This window comes from Drosophila elegans, unplaced genomic scaffold (genome assembly GCF_018152505.1).
Source record: "Drosophila elegans isolate 14027-0461.03 unplaced genomic scaffold, ASM1815250v1 contig_520, whole genome shotgun sequence".
Taxonomy (NCBI): domain Eukaryota; kingdom Metazoa; phylum Arthropoda; class Insecta; order Diptera; family Drosophilidae; genus Drosophila; species Drosophila elegans.
The window spans coordinates 4,672,558-4,691,678 of NW_024545903.1; the positions used below are offsets into that span (position 1 = coordinate 4,672,558).

Genomic DNA, 19,121 nt, shown 5'->3' on the forward strand with positions numbered 1-19,121 from the left:
CAAAACGTTAAATTCCGGGCCGGGGGGAGTTGTAGCGGGAAGCCCAGAATTCGCTTATTGACTTGCCCAGCACCATCAACTTCAGCATCACCATCACCATCACCATCACCTGCACCCACATCCACCGCAAAAGGAGGCAACGGAAGGGCTGCATAGTTGGCTACTTCAAAAGCGGTGGCGTAAATTGTTCCTGGCTACGGCACTCCTTCGCACGAATATCAAAAGGATTAGCTTTAGAGTTGGCCAGGTCCAGGCGGCTAAGAATATATATTTATTTTCCATCGCCCCACCTTGTCGCCGGCAGACATTCTGAACTGGCAACTCCTATTACGATTTATTTCAGCCGAGAAACCAGCGTAGGAAATATTTGCGGCGAAAGTTTAAAATAATTGTTGATGTAATGTAACGAACCATATAGTGGGAGTGGGCGGTGGGCTCGGCAGAAAGTATAACAATCTGCGAGCAAAGGAGCAGAAGGAGAGTAGCCGAAAACAGAAACTGAGCCTCAAACAGGACAACCGAATAGTTTTCGCTTGGTGAAATTGTTTCAAGTTGTGCCCCGTCTCGTTTGCATGCATATAAATATGGCTGTTGGTTTCGAGTGGCCACAGTTCCAGTCCAAATGGCAATACAACCATTCATCCAACTCAACCAGCTCAACCCATCTTTGCCGCTTAGCCGTCAGCAGTTTGCAAGTCAAACAATTAAAACAAGCTCCAAACAATTTTCATTTAGATGCGAATAACAAGTTTAAGGTATACGCATACTACATATATGCACTCAGACTTTGACGAAGTGTGTGAATTTGCTATCAATCAGGTTGAAGCACTAAAAACGTCAGAGGTCAGGCCGTAAGACCAAGTGAAAGGCAATTATTTGACTAAATTGGGCTGAAATTAAAAAAATTTTTAAAAATAAATAATAGAACTGTACAATTAATTTTGAATCACAAACAAACAAATTTCATATTTATTTGATTGTTAAATAATTGCTATCAGTTCAGCAAAGCTTACAAGTGTACTGCTTGTTGACTATTTATTGAGATTTAATTGATAGTCTTGAACGGGGCGATGAGCTCGAACTTACTACAATTTTCTATCAAACAGGTAGCAGCACTAAAAACATCAGCAGTCAGGCATTAATTTCACCAAATTGGCTGACTTTATATACAAATAATCAAGCTTTAATTGATTAATATTTGTACTGAAAGCAACGTTTAGGAGTGCATTGCTTATTGAATATTTGTTTTTTATTAAAATTAATTTGCACGTTCCTACAAATCAATCAACAAGTGTTCCGTTGAATATATTAAATCAACATTTTGTTTATAAAGGTTAGCTTTATCACTTTTACACTCAACGAATTCAGGTTTTATTCCCTAGCAAAGAGTTTCAAAATTTTAGCTAGAAGCTTGCAACGCAAAAATACAGATAGCTTCTAAAAGAACGATCGGTTCGATTGTGTTTAAGCTTATTTTATATAAGAAATGTATATATATTGAGATAATCATGTTTATTTTAACCTTTAAGTATTAAATACTTAAAACATCACACAAATTTTATGATTGGATAGCAAAGTTGTTAGAGTATTTAAATCACGCCTTGTATAATTTTTACTCTTAGTTATAACAATTCAAAATGTTGTTGTTTTCTTGGAACTGCTTCTTATAAATAATCTACTCTACACTTTCTGTGAGATCAATAAACCCCTTTTTAATATTTATGATTTCGGAAATCTTTAGTGGACGTTATGCTTATTCAAAAACCCCAAACTTGTTTGCTTTAAGAACATGGTTATTTAAGTCTTTTAACCACTTTTACTCATCATTACATTTTCCGTTTTAAGGAAAAGTAATTTTAAAACAAATTGAATAACAACAGCAAATTTGTTTATTTAATTTTGTTTATTTGAAAATCAAAATAGGATAGCTAAGCAATTCGAAGTCATTCCCAAGTCCTAACCGGTGCGGATGTACTGGGTGTTGTCGGTCTGGATGAGCACGGTTCCGGCTGCAATATTAATTATTTTTTATTATATTTAATTATATTTAATTTTGAGTTAATTTTACATTTACAAATGTAAACTTACGTTGGGGAACGGGCTCAGCATTGGCGAGGGCAGCGAACATGGCCAGAAGGAGGGCAGCGGCTTGGAAGAACTTCATGTTGATTTGGGTGGTTTGGTGGTTTGGTGGTTTGGTGGTTTGTTGGTTTGCTGGTTGGCTTTGGTGTACAACTGAGTAACTGATGCCCCACTGCAGACCGGGAGCTCTTTTATAGCAGAACTTTCAGTCAGCGATCTGGGCAATTCCAACCTGGGGGATTGCACAGGTTAAAAGATCGGCTTAATCTTTTCACTCGTCAATCCGAGATTCGATTGTTGTTGTTGATGCACGGCGATGATGTTGGCGATTCATGTGAAGCGAGAACCTGTCTGGGTTTTCTACGCAATTCAATTAGCGCTGGTTATTGACATTCGCATACGAGCACACGTAGACGAACGACTATCAGAATAACTGGAACTGCGCGCAAACAGCGCAATATGCAATCCAGTTTTGTGTGTTTACAATACCCTTTTATTGTAGTTTCTCTGGAAAAAATGGCAGTTAATGGTTTCCCAATGAAAATAAGTCGAAATTATATTAGGTTCTTGGTATAAAAAAAATACATAAAAGATAATAAAAAACGTTTTAACCACTTTGTTTTTGCTTAAATTTATAAACGCTTTGGTGACCGATTGGTAGAAATTATAAAGGAAAATTTTGGCAAAATTTAAAAATAAAACCTCAAATTTTAGAAAATTTGATATTTATACACAAACAAAATTATCGTAGAAACTAAATGATTGTTACATGAATTTTACACTAATGGGCATGAACAATTTCTTAATATGTTAATTATTAAACTATTACCACGAAAGTATCGAAATAAAACTTATGTGGCTTAAAAATAAGGCGTTAGGCTAAAGTTTTAGACTCTTCGGTATAGAAATGAAACTAAAAGTATAAGGGTTATGTTATTAAGTATTGAATTAGTAATGTATGTAATTTATTTTCAAGGCACTCTTATTACAACTAAACTTTCGGTTTTTTATGGTTAAGAGTTAATCCCCGTCAGGGGTCCACACCTATTTTTAAGGAAACAATTTTATTTTAGGAAAAAATTTTACAGTGAATAACAAGATAATATTATTTGTTTTTAAATGCCCTTCTTCAAATTATTTGATTATATTAATGCATTTATGATTTCGATTACGAACTTGTCTCAGATAAGGAAGTGCATTGCCTCCATTTCAGATCGCGTTCGTATGTTCAGAGCTAATCAAAACGTATAATTTTATTTTGTTACAATTTTTGAATTTAAAGTATTTTTTAAATTTAAAATTTGTAAAAGCGTAACAAACATTTTAACTTTTTTAATTGTTTATTCAAGCTTTCATTGCAAATGTGGTTTAATATATATGTTTACTATTAATTTGTTTGTATTTGCTTAAGTGTTGTTAAAAAAAATGGTAGCCTTGCTTTAACGGAGGGTGCAACTCTTAATCATATATTTATAATCATTTTAATACATTTGTACTAAGGGGTAAAAATTACAAAATCAATCAAAAAAATAATCAATTTACCCCTTTAAAATCTTTATTATCATGGAGGAACAAATAAAGTATAGCCGCATATCAGCTGCACGCGCATTATCAGCTCAGATCGCGTTCAATTCCCAATTGTGACCCTGGGGTATTTTGATGCCCAATGGAAATTCCGGATTTCCAAGCCCCCAATCAGCGCTCACTGCATCGGATCAAGCTATAAAAGCCAGACTCTCGCAAGATCGATTGTCAAAGTAGAACTTGAATTCACTCTGTAAACATGAACTGTCTGAAGATCTGCGGCTTTTTCTTTGCGCTGATTGCGGCTCTGACGACGGCAGAGGCTGGTGAGTTTAAAAACAGCAGTCTTATAAAACGCATTTCACTTATCAGTTATTTTTTTATACAGCCACCCAAGTCTTGAATGCTGGCGGACACACACTGATTCAAACGGATCGCTCTCAGTACATTCGCAAAAACTAAATAGATTAAAACCCCAACAAAATGATTCAACAAATAAAAATTATTTAAAAATTTAAATCAGACTATATTGTGTTGTACTTAAAATTTTAAAATAGGCGCTCTTGGCAACAAAAGGTCACACTGGCAAAAAGAAAAAAAATACTAGAAGTAAGGGGGCTGGAATTTTTCCTTTGGTGGTGTGCACACACTGGAAATGATCTCAGCTGATCAGCTGTTCAAAAAAACACAAATTTGTTATCTGCGCTTAAAATGCCGGCAGTTTATTCATTAAATTGCGATTGAATTCAACGCGAAAGTTCATTATAAAGGTATGTATGGTGACTTGAGGCAGCTGTTTTGGGTCAAGAAAAATAATGTTATAAAATATATATCAAGAAGGCAGAGATACAAATACATAATCTCAAAAAAGATTAAAAGCAATCTTGGCATCGTATCCCTAGAATTGGAAACCACCAAACAACACTTATGAATATTTTGATTTTTAAGCCGACTCAAGTCTGTAAACCTCAATTAGAACACGACTAAACAAGGCTTTAACAAAAATAAACTCACTTGTATGTGTTATAAATGATTTAAAATTATGCCAATGGCATAACACAGAAATTACAATAACACCAAAAGAATTCAGAAAATACATAGTTATAGTTATAAAACAAATTCTACTTTTCAAAAAGATATGTCGATATCAGCTTTTAAATGTTAATAGCAAGCATAACGTGTACAATTTATATTGCCAAAGATAGTACCTCTTAAAATGCCCCCAAACCATTTAAAACATCTCTTCCTCTCTGTTTCAGCGTCTAGTGACCTGACTTGTGAGCCGGCGACGACGACTTCCTGGCTGCTGCATCTTATCGCCGGTCAATAAATGTACATAAATGTGGCCACGACACGACAAATAGTATGGAGCAGCAATACGAGCAGGAGCAGGGGCTGAAACAATAACAATAGTAAAGCCGCAGAAGTCGACCACAACAAGCCACAATCGGCAATCATCAACACTGGCGCCCCACAGACCGAGCAGGGGTCAGAGGTCAGGCGGAATCCGAGGGCGCCAGTTGCCAGTTGCCAGTTGCATTTTGACAACGGCAACGAACCAAAAACACCCGCGCATAAGCCATGACAGCTGCACGAGCGCCCCAGGCTCCACCCGGCGTCGGGGAAAAACTAAAGCTAAAGCCCCAGTTTCGGTTTCAGTTTCAGTTCCAGCCACATCGGCCGGCCAAGAATCTGCACGCCCTGCTGGATCTGCCCGCGGCGATGGAACTGCGCCAAATTGAGTTGATCTATCGGGCGGAGGGTAATGCAAATTTGGTGCTCGCCTTGCCGCAATTTAAAAAAGTTTTACGTTTGCCAAAAATGATATCCAGCGGACGGCGGCAGGAGGAGCGGCATGAGCAGGATGAACAGGATGAGCAGGATGAGGTCGCTGGGCCGGAAGGGCAGGGCAACCCATCCGCTGGAGTCGGGGCTGAAAAAGGTTCGTATGTGCACAATGAAAAATGTATACCTTAGAACACAAAATACTGTAAGAATTAAAAAAAAATGCATTTTCCAGATAGCATTTACTAGTCTTGTCCTTCCTTGATCAGCTAAATTTACCATGAAGTTGTAGTTGAATTTATAAAAAATATATTTGTCGTAATGGTTATGTCTTAAATTTGTACTAGGTGTTATATAGGTAATTTGCATATTTAATTCACAATCCAGTATTAAATTAAACTGCCTGAACTACATATGATAGTTGTTATTAGCAGAAAGAATTAAAGAGTTAGAGAAACTATATATATAGTTTTAGATTTCTTAACAGTGAAGTGATCTGAAATTGCTTAATTATATAATGCTTTTGTTTTAATAAATATTTATTTAACAGTTTAACTTAAGAATAAGCAGAGCCATAAGGCTTTTTTATTCAAAACTCGGGCTTAAAAATTACGATTACTTAACACTTAGTCCGACTTTTTTGCAAGTGCTGGGTACCGCCTGTTATTGTTAGCTGGTCTGCCGTACATTTGCCATTTTTTGTTGGACAGGAAATGGTTGCGTGCAACTTCAAACACCCAGACAAGCTGCTGCTCCATCTCACAGCTCTCAACTCCCAGCCAATTTGAGTATTGTGCTTTGGTTATTGCCCGCTTGGCTGGATTTCGACCCACGACTACCCACCGCCCACTTCCTTCTCCCTTTGCCCTTTGCCCTTTGCCCTTTTCACTTCCAGCTGCCTTTGGGAATCTCTCTATCTCTGTGCATCTTTTGGCCATTGCATCAAATGTGTTTATTTCATTTATCCACATTTCTCTCTCTATGTTGCCCTGTGCTGCTGCTGCTGCTGCTGCTGCTGCTGGACCATCCTCCATCTCCAGATGGCGACTTGACAATGCCGGATTTTATGGCTTATATCGGGATAATGCGCCGTCTATTAGGAAATGAGTTTGTCTGCGGAGCGGATATTGTTGCCATACCAAAGGAAGACGATAGATTGTGGATAAGCGAGCACATACGCGCTCAAAGACCGAGTAAGTGCACTGCGCAAAAAATAGCCAACTTAATTTAGTAATAACATTTTGGGTTTTAAGTGCTTGTAGACCAAATGGTGTGCAAAGTCAGGTGTTGATTTTCCATTGAAGAGTTTGTTTTAATGATGAAATTGATTGATTGCTATGCATATGACCTATTTAATGCAAGTCACAGTTTTTAGAGTTTCTTGATGCAAAATAGCACTATTTCCCTGTGTAAACTGAAAATCTATTCACCAATAAGTGGTTTTTACCGCCATCTAAGCGGACCTTCATTGTGCCAGTTTGTGGAAGCAAATTTTGTATTTCATCAGGTTTGGCTGCAACCGACTTTTTGCTTTTGCCTTTCAGAGCCACTGCAATCAATCATAAACGAGCGTTTTAGTGCTCCATCGTCCCAGGTCAGTTCCTACCACTGACGTTTTCGATAGGGAAGATTCTTTCAGTTCAGTTTTAGTTTCTGTGTGAGTTTCTGTTTCCAGGGCAGCAGCAGCAGCAGTCCGTCCACATGGGACTGATTAGTGGCGGACGCCATGGTCGTGGCCATATATCAAAATCGGGCTTATGCCCGGCAGCCAGCAACAGGCTGCACGCTGCAGAACTGGCCAGCGATTTATCATTCACCTTCGCAGTCTAACCCAGCGGCGTCTATATATCAATAATCGCCGGATGCTGGCGCTTGCACTTTACATTCATTGGGCCACAGCCCCCCATTCATCCCTTCATCCCGATTCTCATTCCATATGTTTTCTACCCGTTGCAGTTTCGCGTCTGGATAAGGAATTTGTGGGGCCATTCGGTCTGCTGCTGCCAGATGTGACCCAATTGCCTGCCACGTTCGATGTTTTACTTGCCAATTTACAGGTGAGTTGGTCGTCACCTGCTCCCGCTCCCGCTCCAGTTCCTGCTCCTGCTCTTGGATTGGACTGAATGCTGAGGCTGCTGTTTTTGGCCGAAGTCGTGCTGCCGCTGACCAAATAAATTGTGTATTTTGTACAAGGACAATATTGGCATTTTTGGCCATATGTGCTGAACACGTTAGCTGAAGCTGCCGCCGATGTTGCTGCTCTTGCTGCTCCTGCTGCGGTTTAGTTTGCCTTTGTGCCGAGGCATCCGGCTGACCAACCAACCCACGAAAGAACCACCCGCCCCCTCGACATCCAAATTCGGAGCTAAAGCCCGGCCAGCCAAGGCCCATAAATCAACGGTTCTTTGTTTTGAATTAAAGTGGGCAACAGTGTAAACACTTTGTTGGTGTTACTCGCAACCTTGTCCCACCAATGTCCAATGTCCAATAACCACTGGTCATTTCGATTCGTTTCGTTTCGTTCGGTTTGGGCTTGTGCGGTTATAAAAGATGCCGAAATTGCTTTGAAAGTGCCGCCATAGCTGCAACTTTTATTATATGCCCTGCGTCCTCTAAATCGGACAGCCATCGGGTAGCTTAGCTAGCCTGGGGCAAATGTGAGGCGGGGGATTCCCCTGAAAGGACTTCAGGGTACTACCCGGTTCGATCAGTTGCCCACCGCCGCTTTTACTTTTTTTTTTGCACTTTTTGGCTATTTGTTCGCCGTGGTCGGCGGGTACATATTGAATTTATGGCTTTGGTGCCAAAGCATTGACCAAAATAAAATTGCTAGCAAAGGAAACAAACAACTAGTGTAGCAGGGGCAGAAAAAAGGGCCATTGAAAGCGGTACATATGTATGTGCATATGTATGTATATGGTACAACGAGACCATAACTAACGCCATATTGTGTGCCAGCGCAAGAGCGAATTGCGGCCGGAAAAACTAAGGAAAAAGGTGAGAGCTCAAAAAAAAATCCATTTAATTGCGGCTTTAAATGTTAATTTTCAATTTCAAGTTGGGAAGCGCGAATGGAGAGCAGAACTGCGACGGTCTTTGGCTCCATAACTCATCATACAATCAGCGCAGCAACTTTTGTTTTATGTCACAACAGCAGCAGCAGCAGCAACAGGAGCAGGAGCAGCGATAACCTGTCCGTGGAGCCCAATCCCCAACCATAGTGGCCTTATTCATGATGGTTTTTTTCCGTGCCGCACTCCCGTCGCTGCATTTTCAAGTCAAAATGGCATCAACGCCGGGGCAAAAGTTCGCGGTACACGGCAGGCATAATATTTCATGGCAGGACATGCCGGCACCTTCCTTTTACTCCACTCCATTTACCCGGGATGGCAATGGGGATGGTGATGGGGTCGGGGATCGGGATCAGGGATCCGGGACGAAATAAGGGCAAATAAGCGAAACGATATAATTTTGCAGGCAAAGGGCACAACAGGAGATGGAACGAGGAGTGGTGTCCGTCGTCTGGGCGATACATATGCCATCGAAATAAAACCCAAACAAGGCTGGCTCCAGTTGGCAAGTGATGTCAACGATTTATTTGATTTAATACCGGCAGGAGCAGAGACAAAGCGAAAGGAGGAGCCAAAGGAGGAGCCCCGAAATCAAGAGAAGAGGGACGTAAAGGAGGAGCTCGGGCATCGGGACAAGTGCTGGTGTCGCTTTTGCAGCATGCAACTACTGAAGGTGAGTGAGGTGGGCGAGGGCCGATAACGAAGGTCGTTTTAGTGTTTTTCATTCACTCCCTTCGACAGCTGCACAATGGGAAAATCAAACGTCTGGGCCACTACTGTCCGCTGGATCTATTCTCCGGGTATGTCATCGAACTCCGGACCTGGCCGAACAATGAACAGGCACCGGACCGTCGCTCCTTTTGGCACGAACATCGAGTCATAAATTTCAATCTGCTCCATTTGCGTGTCCTGTCGTGCTTCATAATTCCAACACTTTCGGTTACTGTTTGCCACTCCTTTTGCTTCTGTGTCGGGTTTTTTTTCGCCCCAGGTCTCGGTGTTCTTTTGCTTTATTGTACGACAGGAGCCTGAATGCTCCCGACGGCCCCCGGTCCACTTCAATTGCAATCCCAGTCCTGCAGCTCCAGTCCTCGCCCCACTCATTCGTTTATTTGCGGCCCGCTGTTTCAAGTCATGCGTGCATCCGTGCACAAAATTCAATTTGCTTGCGCTTTCATTCCGGTTTACCGCCTGCTCCGCATCCTCCCTTGGCCCTGACCCCGCTTTTTATGGCTCCTGCTCCTTGCCCGCTGCCATTCGAAAATTGTTGCCAATTCTGTTGCTTTTGTTTCGAGGCCAACATCTTTCACGCAACCCATTTGGATATACATCAGTTTTAATAGTAATATTCATAAATACAGCACGTGACAAAAGTAGAATATTTTTTGTATTATGTTACTGAATTATATGGCCCAAGCAGATGTTAATTTTTTCTTTTTTGATGTATTTTTAAGTTAGCTTGCAATTTTAATTTTTAAATAGAAATTTGCATTACATAAAATCTTTAATTGATGTCGTAGGCTTGAAGTAAATTTATATATCACTTTTTTTTAATTAGTTTCGTAAAAATGTAAAATGTTAAAAGATTTTGTGATTTGGTTTAAAAATTATTTTTTATTCTATGATAAAATTTACTAAAAGAATTAGAACTAGACCATTTTGATTAATTCGAGTTGCCTTAAAGATGAAACGTGGTAAATTTGTTATTGTAGAAAAAGGCCTTATTATTATAAACTGCACTGTAAAAGAGACATGTTGTCTGATGTAGTTTCATCGGTTCTTTTTTCTGCTTTTAGTGCACCCAGTCGTATGGTCGATGCCTTGGATGCACTTCTCGCCTGCCCGCAAAATAATTTACGTGTATTCCAGAACGGCAATTTAATTTATGGCGATCACGCGAATTCGATTTCCTTCGATGAATTGCACTCGCTTGTCTTTCCCGGGTAAGTGGGGCTGACTTTTAAATAAATACGATTTGGTGGTATAAAAAAGGGGAAATGCATGTAAGTCAGTATCACGCAGGATGAAGATGTAATTCTGTGATTCTAAAAATTGACAGAGGGGATGCAGAATTTGGGTTTGATTTAGTTATAAATCATTCTCATTGTTTTTAACTATTTTCTCTTCGAGTTATTGCTTGTCTGACATATCTGGGGCAGGAGGAAAACTCTCAAACAATTCGGGCAAGACGCAAATATTCAATAAATAATGCAAGAAGCAACAGCCAAACACAAATTCTCGGTTGCCAAATGCCAACGTGGCCATTTTCCTGGCAGCATCCTCTCTGTCCCGATCCCAATTCACCTGGCTTTCATCTTTTTCTCAACCCCTCACCATCACCACCCTCAACCACTTGGCTGTGTTTTTCGGTGGCTGTGTCGCTTCAACACCTTTTGGCACAACGTTGACAACGACCACACCAAATGGGAATGCGCATTGAAAACGCTAACAAACAAAATTCAACCAATGCCAACGCCATCGCCATGGCCATAAAATCTCTGAAATTCTCCAGTGAAATTATGGTGCTTATAAAACATTTGCTGGTGGCCTGCTTGCTCAGGGAATACGAGGTGAGCTACACTGAAAGAATGTAAGTTAGGGTTTAAGTAAATTTCTCACCAATTTCTCATTAGTAAATATTGAAAAAAATGTTATGCTTATTTTTAAAACATATACTTAATAGCCTTAATCAAATCATTCTTTTGAATTTTTCCTAACAAAGATTATGAAACAAATATGAAACTATTTACACATGTAGTTTATTTTGATTTAATTCCGTACTAATGATAGATTCCTCTAGAACCTTATATATATATTTATTTTGTGGTAATAAAATATCTTTGAAAGTAACTTAAAGTCCCTACTAATTTTAAATATAACTTCCTTCCTAACTCAAAAACCAAGACTCTACTTAAATATTTTTAAACACATTCGCATTGCTAACTTCTTAAAAATAAATTGAAATCATAGAGATGACAATAAGGGGATTATGTTCTTTTGATTTTCCTCTGTGCAGGACCCGGAATCCAACCGGCCAGAGAGCCCCAATCAAGACCAGAAACAGGAGCAGCAGCAGCTGAATAAGAGCCGCGTTTCAATTGCGGCGACGGAGACAAAAGCCGGAGCTGCTGGAATTGGCGCCGCTAATGTTGTCCTGCAGTGTGGAGGCAGGGCAGCCGCCCCTGTTGTCACTGCTGGTCAATCGTCGACACGGACAAGAACAGCTGCTGCAACAGCCACGACCCAAAGGTACACAAAAATGGCCAGAATGGAAACAACGGTCGCAGGAGCAACATTGAGAAGCCAACTGGCAACGGCAAGTCGGACGGAAAAAAAACCGGAAACGGAAACACTGGCAACTCCTAGTACGAGTCGGAATGAGATTCAAAATGAAAGCCGAATTCGGAATGAGAATGAGGGTGAGGGTGAGCCTGCGAATCAAACTCAAGCACAAATCAACAAAGCGGAAATATTTCGCTTACCAAACAATTGTGTGCTGCAAAAAATTTTAAATTTGCAATTGCTGGTAAAGGTAAGCCAACCAATCAAACTACCGCCCACTCCGTTGTCAGGCAGGATTTGTTTATTTCTCCTGCCCTAAGAGAACCTTGGCAATTGCAGATAGTTCGAGTGGGTTTTTATGCCCTTGCAGCAAGTAATTTAAGTCTGAAACAGCGCATTGTTTACCTCTTAAAGTTGGGAACATACATTAGATAATGGGGACTTAAATTCGATTGCCGATTTTGCTTGTTAATATCCTTTTTTAACTTTATTAAGAAAACCAATTTAATTATTTTTCAACAATTAGTTTATATTTTATCAAATAACTTATGCCAAAGATTTTGCTAGAGTATCCGAAAGTTTAGTACCCCTAGCTAGTTCCCTGTTTTTTCTGCGAGTGCTCAGGTGGTCAGGGAGTTGAAAGTTTATTCGAAGAGGCGGCTAAATGGCCAATGGATGGCGGCCAAGTGGCTTTGTGCTGTGCGAGTAACATTTCTTGGCAATTGCAGAGCCACTTTGACTTCATGTGGCATTCCGGGTACGCCGGTCACTGCCAGCCCACTTACAACTCGCTCCGGGGCCTGCTGACCTCCATTGAGGAGCGGAAGGAGCGCAAGGAGGCGGAGTTCGAGCCGGATGAAGAGCAGGCTTACATGCTGGGGGCAACGGCTCTGGACTGCTCGATTATGTTGACGTTTCAGGAAATCGAAATCGATTGTGAAACCGATTGCCCGGCTGGGCAGTGGTAAGTAATGGCCACACAATGCCGCCACCCGCTGCTCCGGTGCTAATCCAATCCCCAATCCTTTCCAGCGCATCTCCACTGCAGCCGTGGTGCGTCTCCCTGCTGGGTCATCACTTTCTAACCAAGCTCACTGTGCTCGATCTGGACCCGAAGCCCGACAGTCACTTTCATAAATTCATAGCGCAGACACGTGAAATTGAAAAGTGCCGTCGAGCATTAAATTAATTAATAAACTTTACGCCCAACTAAAAGCCACACGCATCGACTGTCGAGCTCACAAAACTGTGCTACAGTTTTCTCCTCAATATAAATTAGGTTGCTCTTTTTTTCTGCTGCTGCCTTTGCAGTTCTTTTTCATGCCCTTTTATTGGGGACAAGGGTATGTTGAGATTGTTTGAGTGGTTGTAAGTGAAAGGCGGAATGTTAGACTATTAAGCGCTCAGAGTGTCAGACATTCTGACTACGACTGAGCCATGTTCCTGGTTTAAATCTGCCTAATTGGCCGGGAGCGAAGCTAATCCGAGGTCTTACTGTTTTTGGAAGGATTTTAACTTGGTAACTAGCAAAACTTGTTGTAAGGAAGCAAATGTTAATCATGTATTTTGTCTGCTTTATAAACAAGGCGGCAGGATTTGTCAATAAAAGAAATTTGGTACGAATTCTAATTTTGTATGTTAAAACTTTTGTATTAAGAAAATATTAACTCAAGGAAAAATAAATTGTTTGAAAAATTAACAGTGCATTAAGAAAGCGCATTTACGTTTCCAAAAAATTTTACTTCTTGCAAACTTTCTCTGGCAGATTACGAACTAGAATCTTAACATGACATTGACAAATTAGTACTTAATTATACAACTTACAGAAAAAATCTATATTGTATAAAAAATTTGGATTAGTAAATTGTTCCTTCGATTTTCCGAGCTATGAGAATTTTTTTATTTTGCCATTAGATATTCGCCTAATTTGATTATTAGGTACCCTTTATTCGGTAGATAGACTTGGCTTAGTTTTTCCATATTTCTGTAGTTACTTTGTTGAGGCGCACCTCTAAAAACGGTTTTTGCCACAGCTTGACAGCGAAAAAGGCAGCAGCGGCGAACAAGCCACAGGATACACGGCGCAGTCCTGTGACAGCCACGATGTGAGGGTGTGGGTATAGTTGTGGGGCAGGTGGACAGATGGGGGAGTGGCGCGCCTGAACACTCCTTAATTAATTTCCATGCGAATGCGGGCGCCATACGCTGGCCAGGCGCCGCAGGATGTGTCCGCAGCCGCGGAACTGTGGAGCTATGCAAAGTTATGGCCATGGGAGTTGGTGCTGGGACACCCGGGCTCACTCGGCTACGTTGTCAGTTGCTATTCACGCTCGGGACTAACCAGGTTGGCTGGCAGCTACGCAAGTGAAAACCAAACGATGGGCAACAAAGTTGTGACATTTACGGAGCAGGAACTGGACGACTACCAGGTGAGCAATCAATCAGTTGATCAGAACCACCCAACTAATTCGGTTTAATGCAATGTCGCTGCTCCACATTTCGGAAAGGATTGTACGTTCTTCACGCGCAAGGAGATCCTGCGGTAGGCCATTTGTATGTCCGTAATAAGCCAAAACTACTCCATTTCATATGGCGGCGACAGAGCACCGGCTGCCATTGTTCGCAGCATCCTTTTGTTTGGCACTCGGCGGCAACAAAAAGCAGGAAGCAGAGGAAAATTCCCACACGACAGCCCACAGCAGACAGACACTCAGAAACACAAAGCCTTTCATGGCTCCGCCCTTTGAACCCGCCATCGCATCACTTTCTATACCCTTTCACAGGAGATTACCATTTTGGGGCAGTATCCACTCAGACAGCATCGCCAAGTCAGATAGTTGAGTTTATTGATCGATCTCTTTTAAATCTGCATTAAGTAATAATAATTTTATTTAAAGTAGAATTAGCCAATAGAGTAGTTTAACCTGAGATCACAGCTCTATTCAACTAAGAATATACTGAACTGTTGCATTAAGAAAAGACGCCAAGACAAATAGTTTTGTGCATTGATCGATCGTTTGAAATTAATAGTAAAAATTGAATGTAGATTAAACTTTAAATGAAGGAAATAATGAAATAAGTAGTCTTTACATTTAAAATAACGTTTCTGAAAGTTATTCGAATACCTCCAACTCAATTATTTTAACAGAAGTTTCCTATTAAGGAAAGTGTAGCAGTTGCCAGCATTTTAATACTTTTTAGTTAGTCGAAAGTCACTATTCAAGGGTATTGCCAACTTCGGTCCCCGAAGATTATTCCCCATCTTTGTTGTCCTATACTTTACAGCGTGCATAAACGATTTCGTGAGCTGCGGCCGGATTTGGTGCCTCGCCAAATGACCGAAGGTCAGGCCTCGAGTGTTAAGGTTCCCTGCGAGTGCATTGAGAAGATGCCCGAGTTGCGTGAGAATCCCTTTCGCCGGCGAATATGTGCGTATTCGTAACAAAGGACCAGGCCGCCAAATGCCTGCATAAGCAAAGCAAAGCAAAGCCAAATAGCGACCCTACCCCGAAAAGACTATAGCAATTTTCCGTTTTCACAGGCGAGGCCTTCTCACGCGATGGCCAGGGCAATTTATCCTTCGAGGACTTTCTGGACGCCCTCTCCGTTTTTAGCGAGCAGGCGCCGAGGGACATTAAAGTTTTCTACGCTTTCAAAATTTATGGTAAGTAAGCGCTCCTCCCATTTTCAACTGGCTGCAGCCAGTGATGGGAAAAGACAATATTTTAGTGAACTGTGAAAAAAGTGCCCTGCAAAAGAAGACTTAGTTTGAGGATATTAAATACTTGTAAGCTGTTACTCAGTTTTATAATTCGCTTTTTGCTGCAAGAAATGAATAGGTAAAATTCATTTTAAGAAATGTACATTCATTCCAAGAAAGTTACAAAGCCAATTAGTTGTACAGCTTTTAAATTTAAATTTCATCTCCGTTTTATATTACCTTTTCACAATGGGTTTATTTTTTAAAGCAATGCGTATTCTAAACCTTAAACCTTTAACAACTAGATACTTTCGTACAGTTTTTGCCTTGCTAAGCTCTAAAGAGAGAGAATAAATCCATAGCTTTAATTCCTAAAGCGCTTAACGCAAATATTGCCTTTATCTGAGAAACATAAATATAGAGTTACAATTTCAAAATACAATTTAGAACAATCCCTGCCAATTCTCAATTGTTGTCTGCCAAAAGTTCAACTAAAACAGAAAAAACATCGTTCTCAATGTGTGCAGAAAAGGTGGAAAGTACGGAACTATCCTGGTTGCATGGCTGCCATCACTGGTGTCGAGGGGCAGACCATCTAAAGCTCCAGCTCCATCTACACTCACAGCTCCAGCTGCTGGCCAGCATTTTGAGCCTTTGTTTATGCATTTCCACAGCCCGCGTTTATTGTCTTTTGGTGTAGTTGCTCTCGGTGCGTGAGTGTGTGCTGGTCCTTTTTGTCCTGTTTTGGGGTGAAAGGGATCTGTGTGGCACATGGCCCTGGCCTCCAAGTGTGGCATACAACTCGTGACTCGCGGCTCGGCAGTTTGTGGCGCCGTTCCAGGCGACTATTGTTGCTTGTGCACGGCTGTTGCAGGACCTAAGTTCAAGGGCAGCCATAAATTCTAATAAGCATTTTAATTGAAATTTAAATTAGAATCCGAAAAATGCCACCATAAATGGGGCAAAAGTTTTCGTGCAAATTGATTGTGCACTTGGCACTCAAAATTAATGGGCCGAAGTCCATAGAATGTGGGGACTGCGATCAATATGGGATGCAAAGTATCTCTCAGGTCGAGTGCAGCTGAAATTTTTGCTTAACTATGTAGTTCCCAAAAGTCAAGCGGTGGAGAGGCAGGTACACTTTATTTCAATGTGCATTATTAGATTGACACAAATTGAAACGTGCAGCAGGCGATTACCTGAGCGCCAGAAGGACTCAAACGTGGCAGGTTGCTAGGCAAACTCAGTTTGGCACACATCACTTGACTTTTGTGCAAGAAAATGTCAAGTTTTGTAAGCCATCGCCATTCCCCTAACCGAACAACCCACCAAACCACCCACTTGGCACTTGTGTGTACTTATGTCTGGCATAACTTTGCAGATTTCGATCAGGACGGCTTCATCGGGCATGCCGACCTCATGTCCTGCCTGACAACAATGACCAAGAACGAGCTGAGTCCGGAGGAGCACCAGCAGATTGCCGACAAGGTAATCGAGGAGGCCGACGTCGATGGTGATGGCAAGTTATCAATTTTGGAGTTCGAGCACGTTATACTCCGGGCGCCCGACTTCCTCTCCACCTTCCACATCAGAATATAAAATTGTCGTTCGCCCAAATGGCACAGTGAGAAAATTTCACCAAATTATACGTTTTTTCATTGGTGACATCTTCAAGCAATAAAATTGTAATGGATAAATGGAGTATTTTATGCTTACTTAAGGGGTTACATGGGTTTCCTCTTACGAAAAACGTCTCTTTTCAGTATATTTTTGTTATTCAACCTTATTTATTTTAAATATACGTATTTACTAAAGATTTTGTGATATTTAAAATAATATATATTTAAAACTTGGAAACAAGGTCTCTCCGCATTGACAGCAGAACTTTTTGCAGGGTCATCAGAAGTAAGAAATAGTTACGACCATAAACTAGGTATTGGACAAGGGAAAAAAAGTGAAAATTGTATTTTTGACAAACATTTTTACAAAAATACTAGTTTTGGTAAAAATTTCTCGACGTTTTTATTTTTTTAATTGTAAATTATATCTCAAAGACCTGTGAAAAGTTTCATTAAGATCGGTTGAGTAGTTCGCAACACATCTTGATTACCGACTTTAAAAACACAGTTTCAAGAAAAAAAATCCGTTTAAAGGTTCAAGTGACAATGAAAGCAATGAGCGTACAACTTTTTAAGCTGTATCTCGGATAAAATTAAAAATGTAGCACAATCTTCTAGAAATGTTATAGATTTTAATAGGACAAAAAAATTGATATCTTTAAAGTCTGATCAACTGTTAGCATGGTTGGTTGGAATTGTAAAACATACTGTTACCTATATATATTTTTGCATGTCCAGTATTAATAATAACTACCTTAGAAACCTTAATAAATTTAAAACGACTAGTTTTTCTCAGTGCTGACCCCGTTTTATTAAATTGTTTATGTGCGCTTTTGCATCGAATATACATACCCGAACAGATAGCATAAAAGTGCCATCAGTGTGATTAAGTTTGCTCCCCGGCTGGAGCCTCGGGCTGTAGGTTTAGGGTTTGGAATCCGGACTCGGGTTCTGGTTACGGGTCCAACTGCATGCTCCACGGGCCAATTGTCGTGACAATGTGCATGTCAAATGTCAGGCAGCATTATAAAATTTATAAGCCCATGCATCCAGTCGGTCGAATGCCGGCCTGCCCTCATGCTGTCCTGCCCCTTATTGACCCCAATCAGACGGACTGGGCCAGGACTGGTGTCACGGCCAATGGAAATCGTCCTGCCCCCAGGCCACACACTCTCATAAACCAGACTCTTATCAACGTGGCTGTGGCTGTGGCTGTGTATGTGCACACTGTCAAAGTTTTATCAATTTTGCCAATTTTCAGCTTAAACTTATTTGACATTTGAGCATCTGCCTGTCCGTCGTCCCAATCCCATTCAATTATTGTAATTGCATCTGCAAGGGGATCAGGGAGCAAAGGCGGCAAAATGTGGGCAGTGGTCAATCTCCGATTCTTTAGAACGAAGAAATATGCAAGCCCCACACTCAACCCCCCAACGGTTCTGCAATTGATAAATACAAACTAAACAACTAACAATCAAAATATTCCCCAAATCAATTCCCCTATTGAATAATAAGGGGACGGATCCATTGAGGAGAGCTATGCTGAAAAATAATATTTTTAAAAATACCTACATGCTATTAGCACAAAAAAGGTCGCAAGCTTTCCTATGGCTTATTTTGCTTTTAACATTAGGCAAACTGTTTCTCTATTCAGCGTTTAAGTCAAGTTAGTGCGATGGACCATGTCTTCTGTTTTCCTGTGATATAACTTATAGGCAATGATAGAGGCAAAGAAACTTACAGCTAAAATTGCTTATAAACACAATAGTCATATTATTTGAAAGGAGGAAATATACATTTTATAGTTAAGGTAGAGTTTCCATCCTGCGGTAAAATAAAAAGGCAAGGAAACAGGTGAATGAAGTCATAGTTGTGTTGTACTTGGGTTTTTTGGCCGTTGTTATTCTCCGTTAAAAAAAAATATTTTTCAAGAATTTTCTCCTACAAAAAATTTGAGTGTCATCTTTTAAATCTGCGTTTTTGATCTTTTTTTTTTAACTTGTATTATTTTGTGTTTCCTCTTTTTTTTTAATTATCAATTTACAAATAAAGCTTAAA

General features: G+C 40.5%; 4 protein-coding genes across 9 annotated transcripts; 3 read left to right on the forward strand and 1 right to left on the reverse strand.

Moving 5' to 3' along the window:
• Positions 1–1,884: 1,884 nt before the first annotated feature.
• LOC108145517 (daisho1) lies at positions 1,885–2,250 on the reverse strand. Its single transcript, XM_017270988.2, has 2 exons — positions 2,089–2,250; positions 1,885–2,009 (listed from the first exon to the last, which is right to left on the reverse strand). Exons 1-2 carry the CDS (start codon positions 2,162–2,164, stop codon positions 1,957–1,959), a joined length of 129 nt encoding a protein of 42 aa, XP_017126477.1. The 5' UTR covers positions 2,165–2,250; the 3' UTR covers positions 1,885–1,956.
• A 1,560-nt stretch (positions 2,251–3,810) lies between these two features.
• LOC108145515 (daisho2) lies at positions 3,811–4,125 on the forward strand. The gene is made up of 2 exons (XM_017270987.2): positions 3,811–3,932; positions 3,995–4,125. Exons 1-2 carry the CDS (start codon positions 3,866–3,868, stop codon positions 4,066–4,068), a joined length of 141 nt encoding a protein of 46 aa, XP_017126476.1. The 5' UTR covers positions 3,811–3,865; the 3' UTR covers positions 4,069–4,125.
• Positions 4,126–4,213: 88 nt separating this feature from the next.
• LOC108145513 (inositol-pentakisphosphate 2-kinase) lies at positions 4,214–12,959 on the forward strand. 5 transcript variants are annotated; one of them, XM_017270983.2, is made up of 11 exons: positions 4,214–4,376; positions 4,866–5,548; positions 6,432–6,584; positions 7,348–7,448; positions 8,869–9,135; positions 9,204–9,262; positions 10,259–10,405; positions 10,975–11,032; positions 11,479–11,994; positions 12,473–12,708; positions 12,777–12,959. In XM_017270983.2, the coding sequence occupies exons 2-11, from the start codon at positions 5,188–5,190 to the stop codon at positions 12,931–12,933; spliced, it is 2,055 nt and encodes a 684-aa protein (XP_017126472.1). In that variant the 5' UTR covers positions 4,214–4,376; positions 4,866–5,187; the 3' UTR covers positions 12,934–12,959. The 5 variants fall into 5 exon arrangements, 4 of the variants coding, with proteins under 4 accessions (XP_017126472.1, XP_041565792.1, XP_041565793.1 ...); XR_001774413.2 differs by lacking the exons at positions 11,479–11,994; positions 12,473–12,708; positions 12,777–12,959 and having other exon boundaries at positions 9,178–9,262; XM_041709858.1 differs by lacking the exons at positions 10,975–11,032; positions 11,479–11,994; positions 12,777–12,959 and having other exon boundaries at positions 12,473–12,655.
• A 733-nt stretch (positions 12,960–13,692) lies between these two features.
• On the forward strand, positions 13,693–17,141 carry LOC108145514 (calcium and integrin-binding family member 2). 2 transcript variants are annotated; one of them, XM_017270986.2, is made up of 5 exons: positions 13,719–14,173; positions 14,252–14,286; positions 15,030–15,172; positions 15,286–15,408; positions 16,826–17,141. In XM_017270986.2, exons 1-5 carry the CDS (start codon positions 13,928–13,930, stop codon positions 17,041–17,043), a joined length of 765 nt encoding a protein of 254 aa, XP_017126475.2. In that variant the 5' UTR covers positions 13,719–13,927; the 3' UTR covers positions 17,044–17,141. The 2 variants fall into 2 exon arrangements, with proteins under 2 accessions (XP_041565794.1, XP_017126475.2); XM_041709860.1 differs by lacking the exons at positions 15,286–15,408; positions 16,826–17,141 and having other exon boundaries at positions 13,693–14,173; positions 14,347–15,080.
• Positions 17,142–19,121: the final 1,980 nt, after the last annotated feature.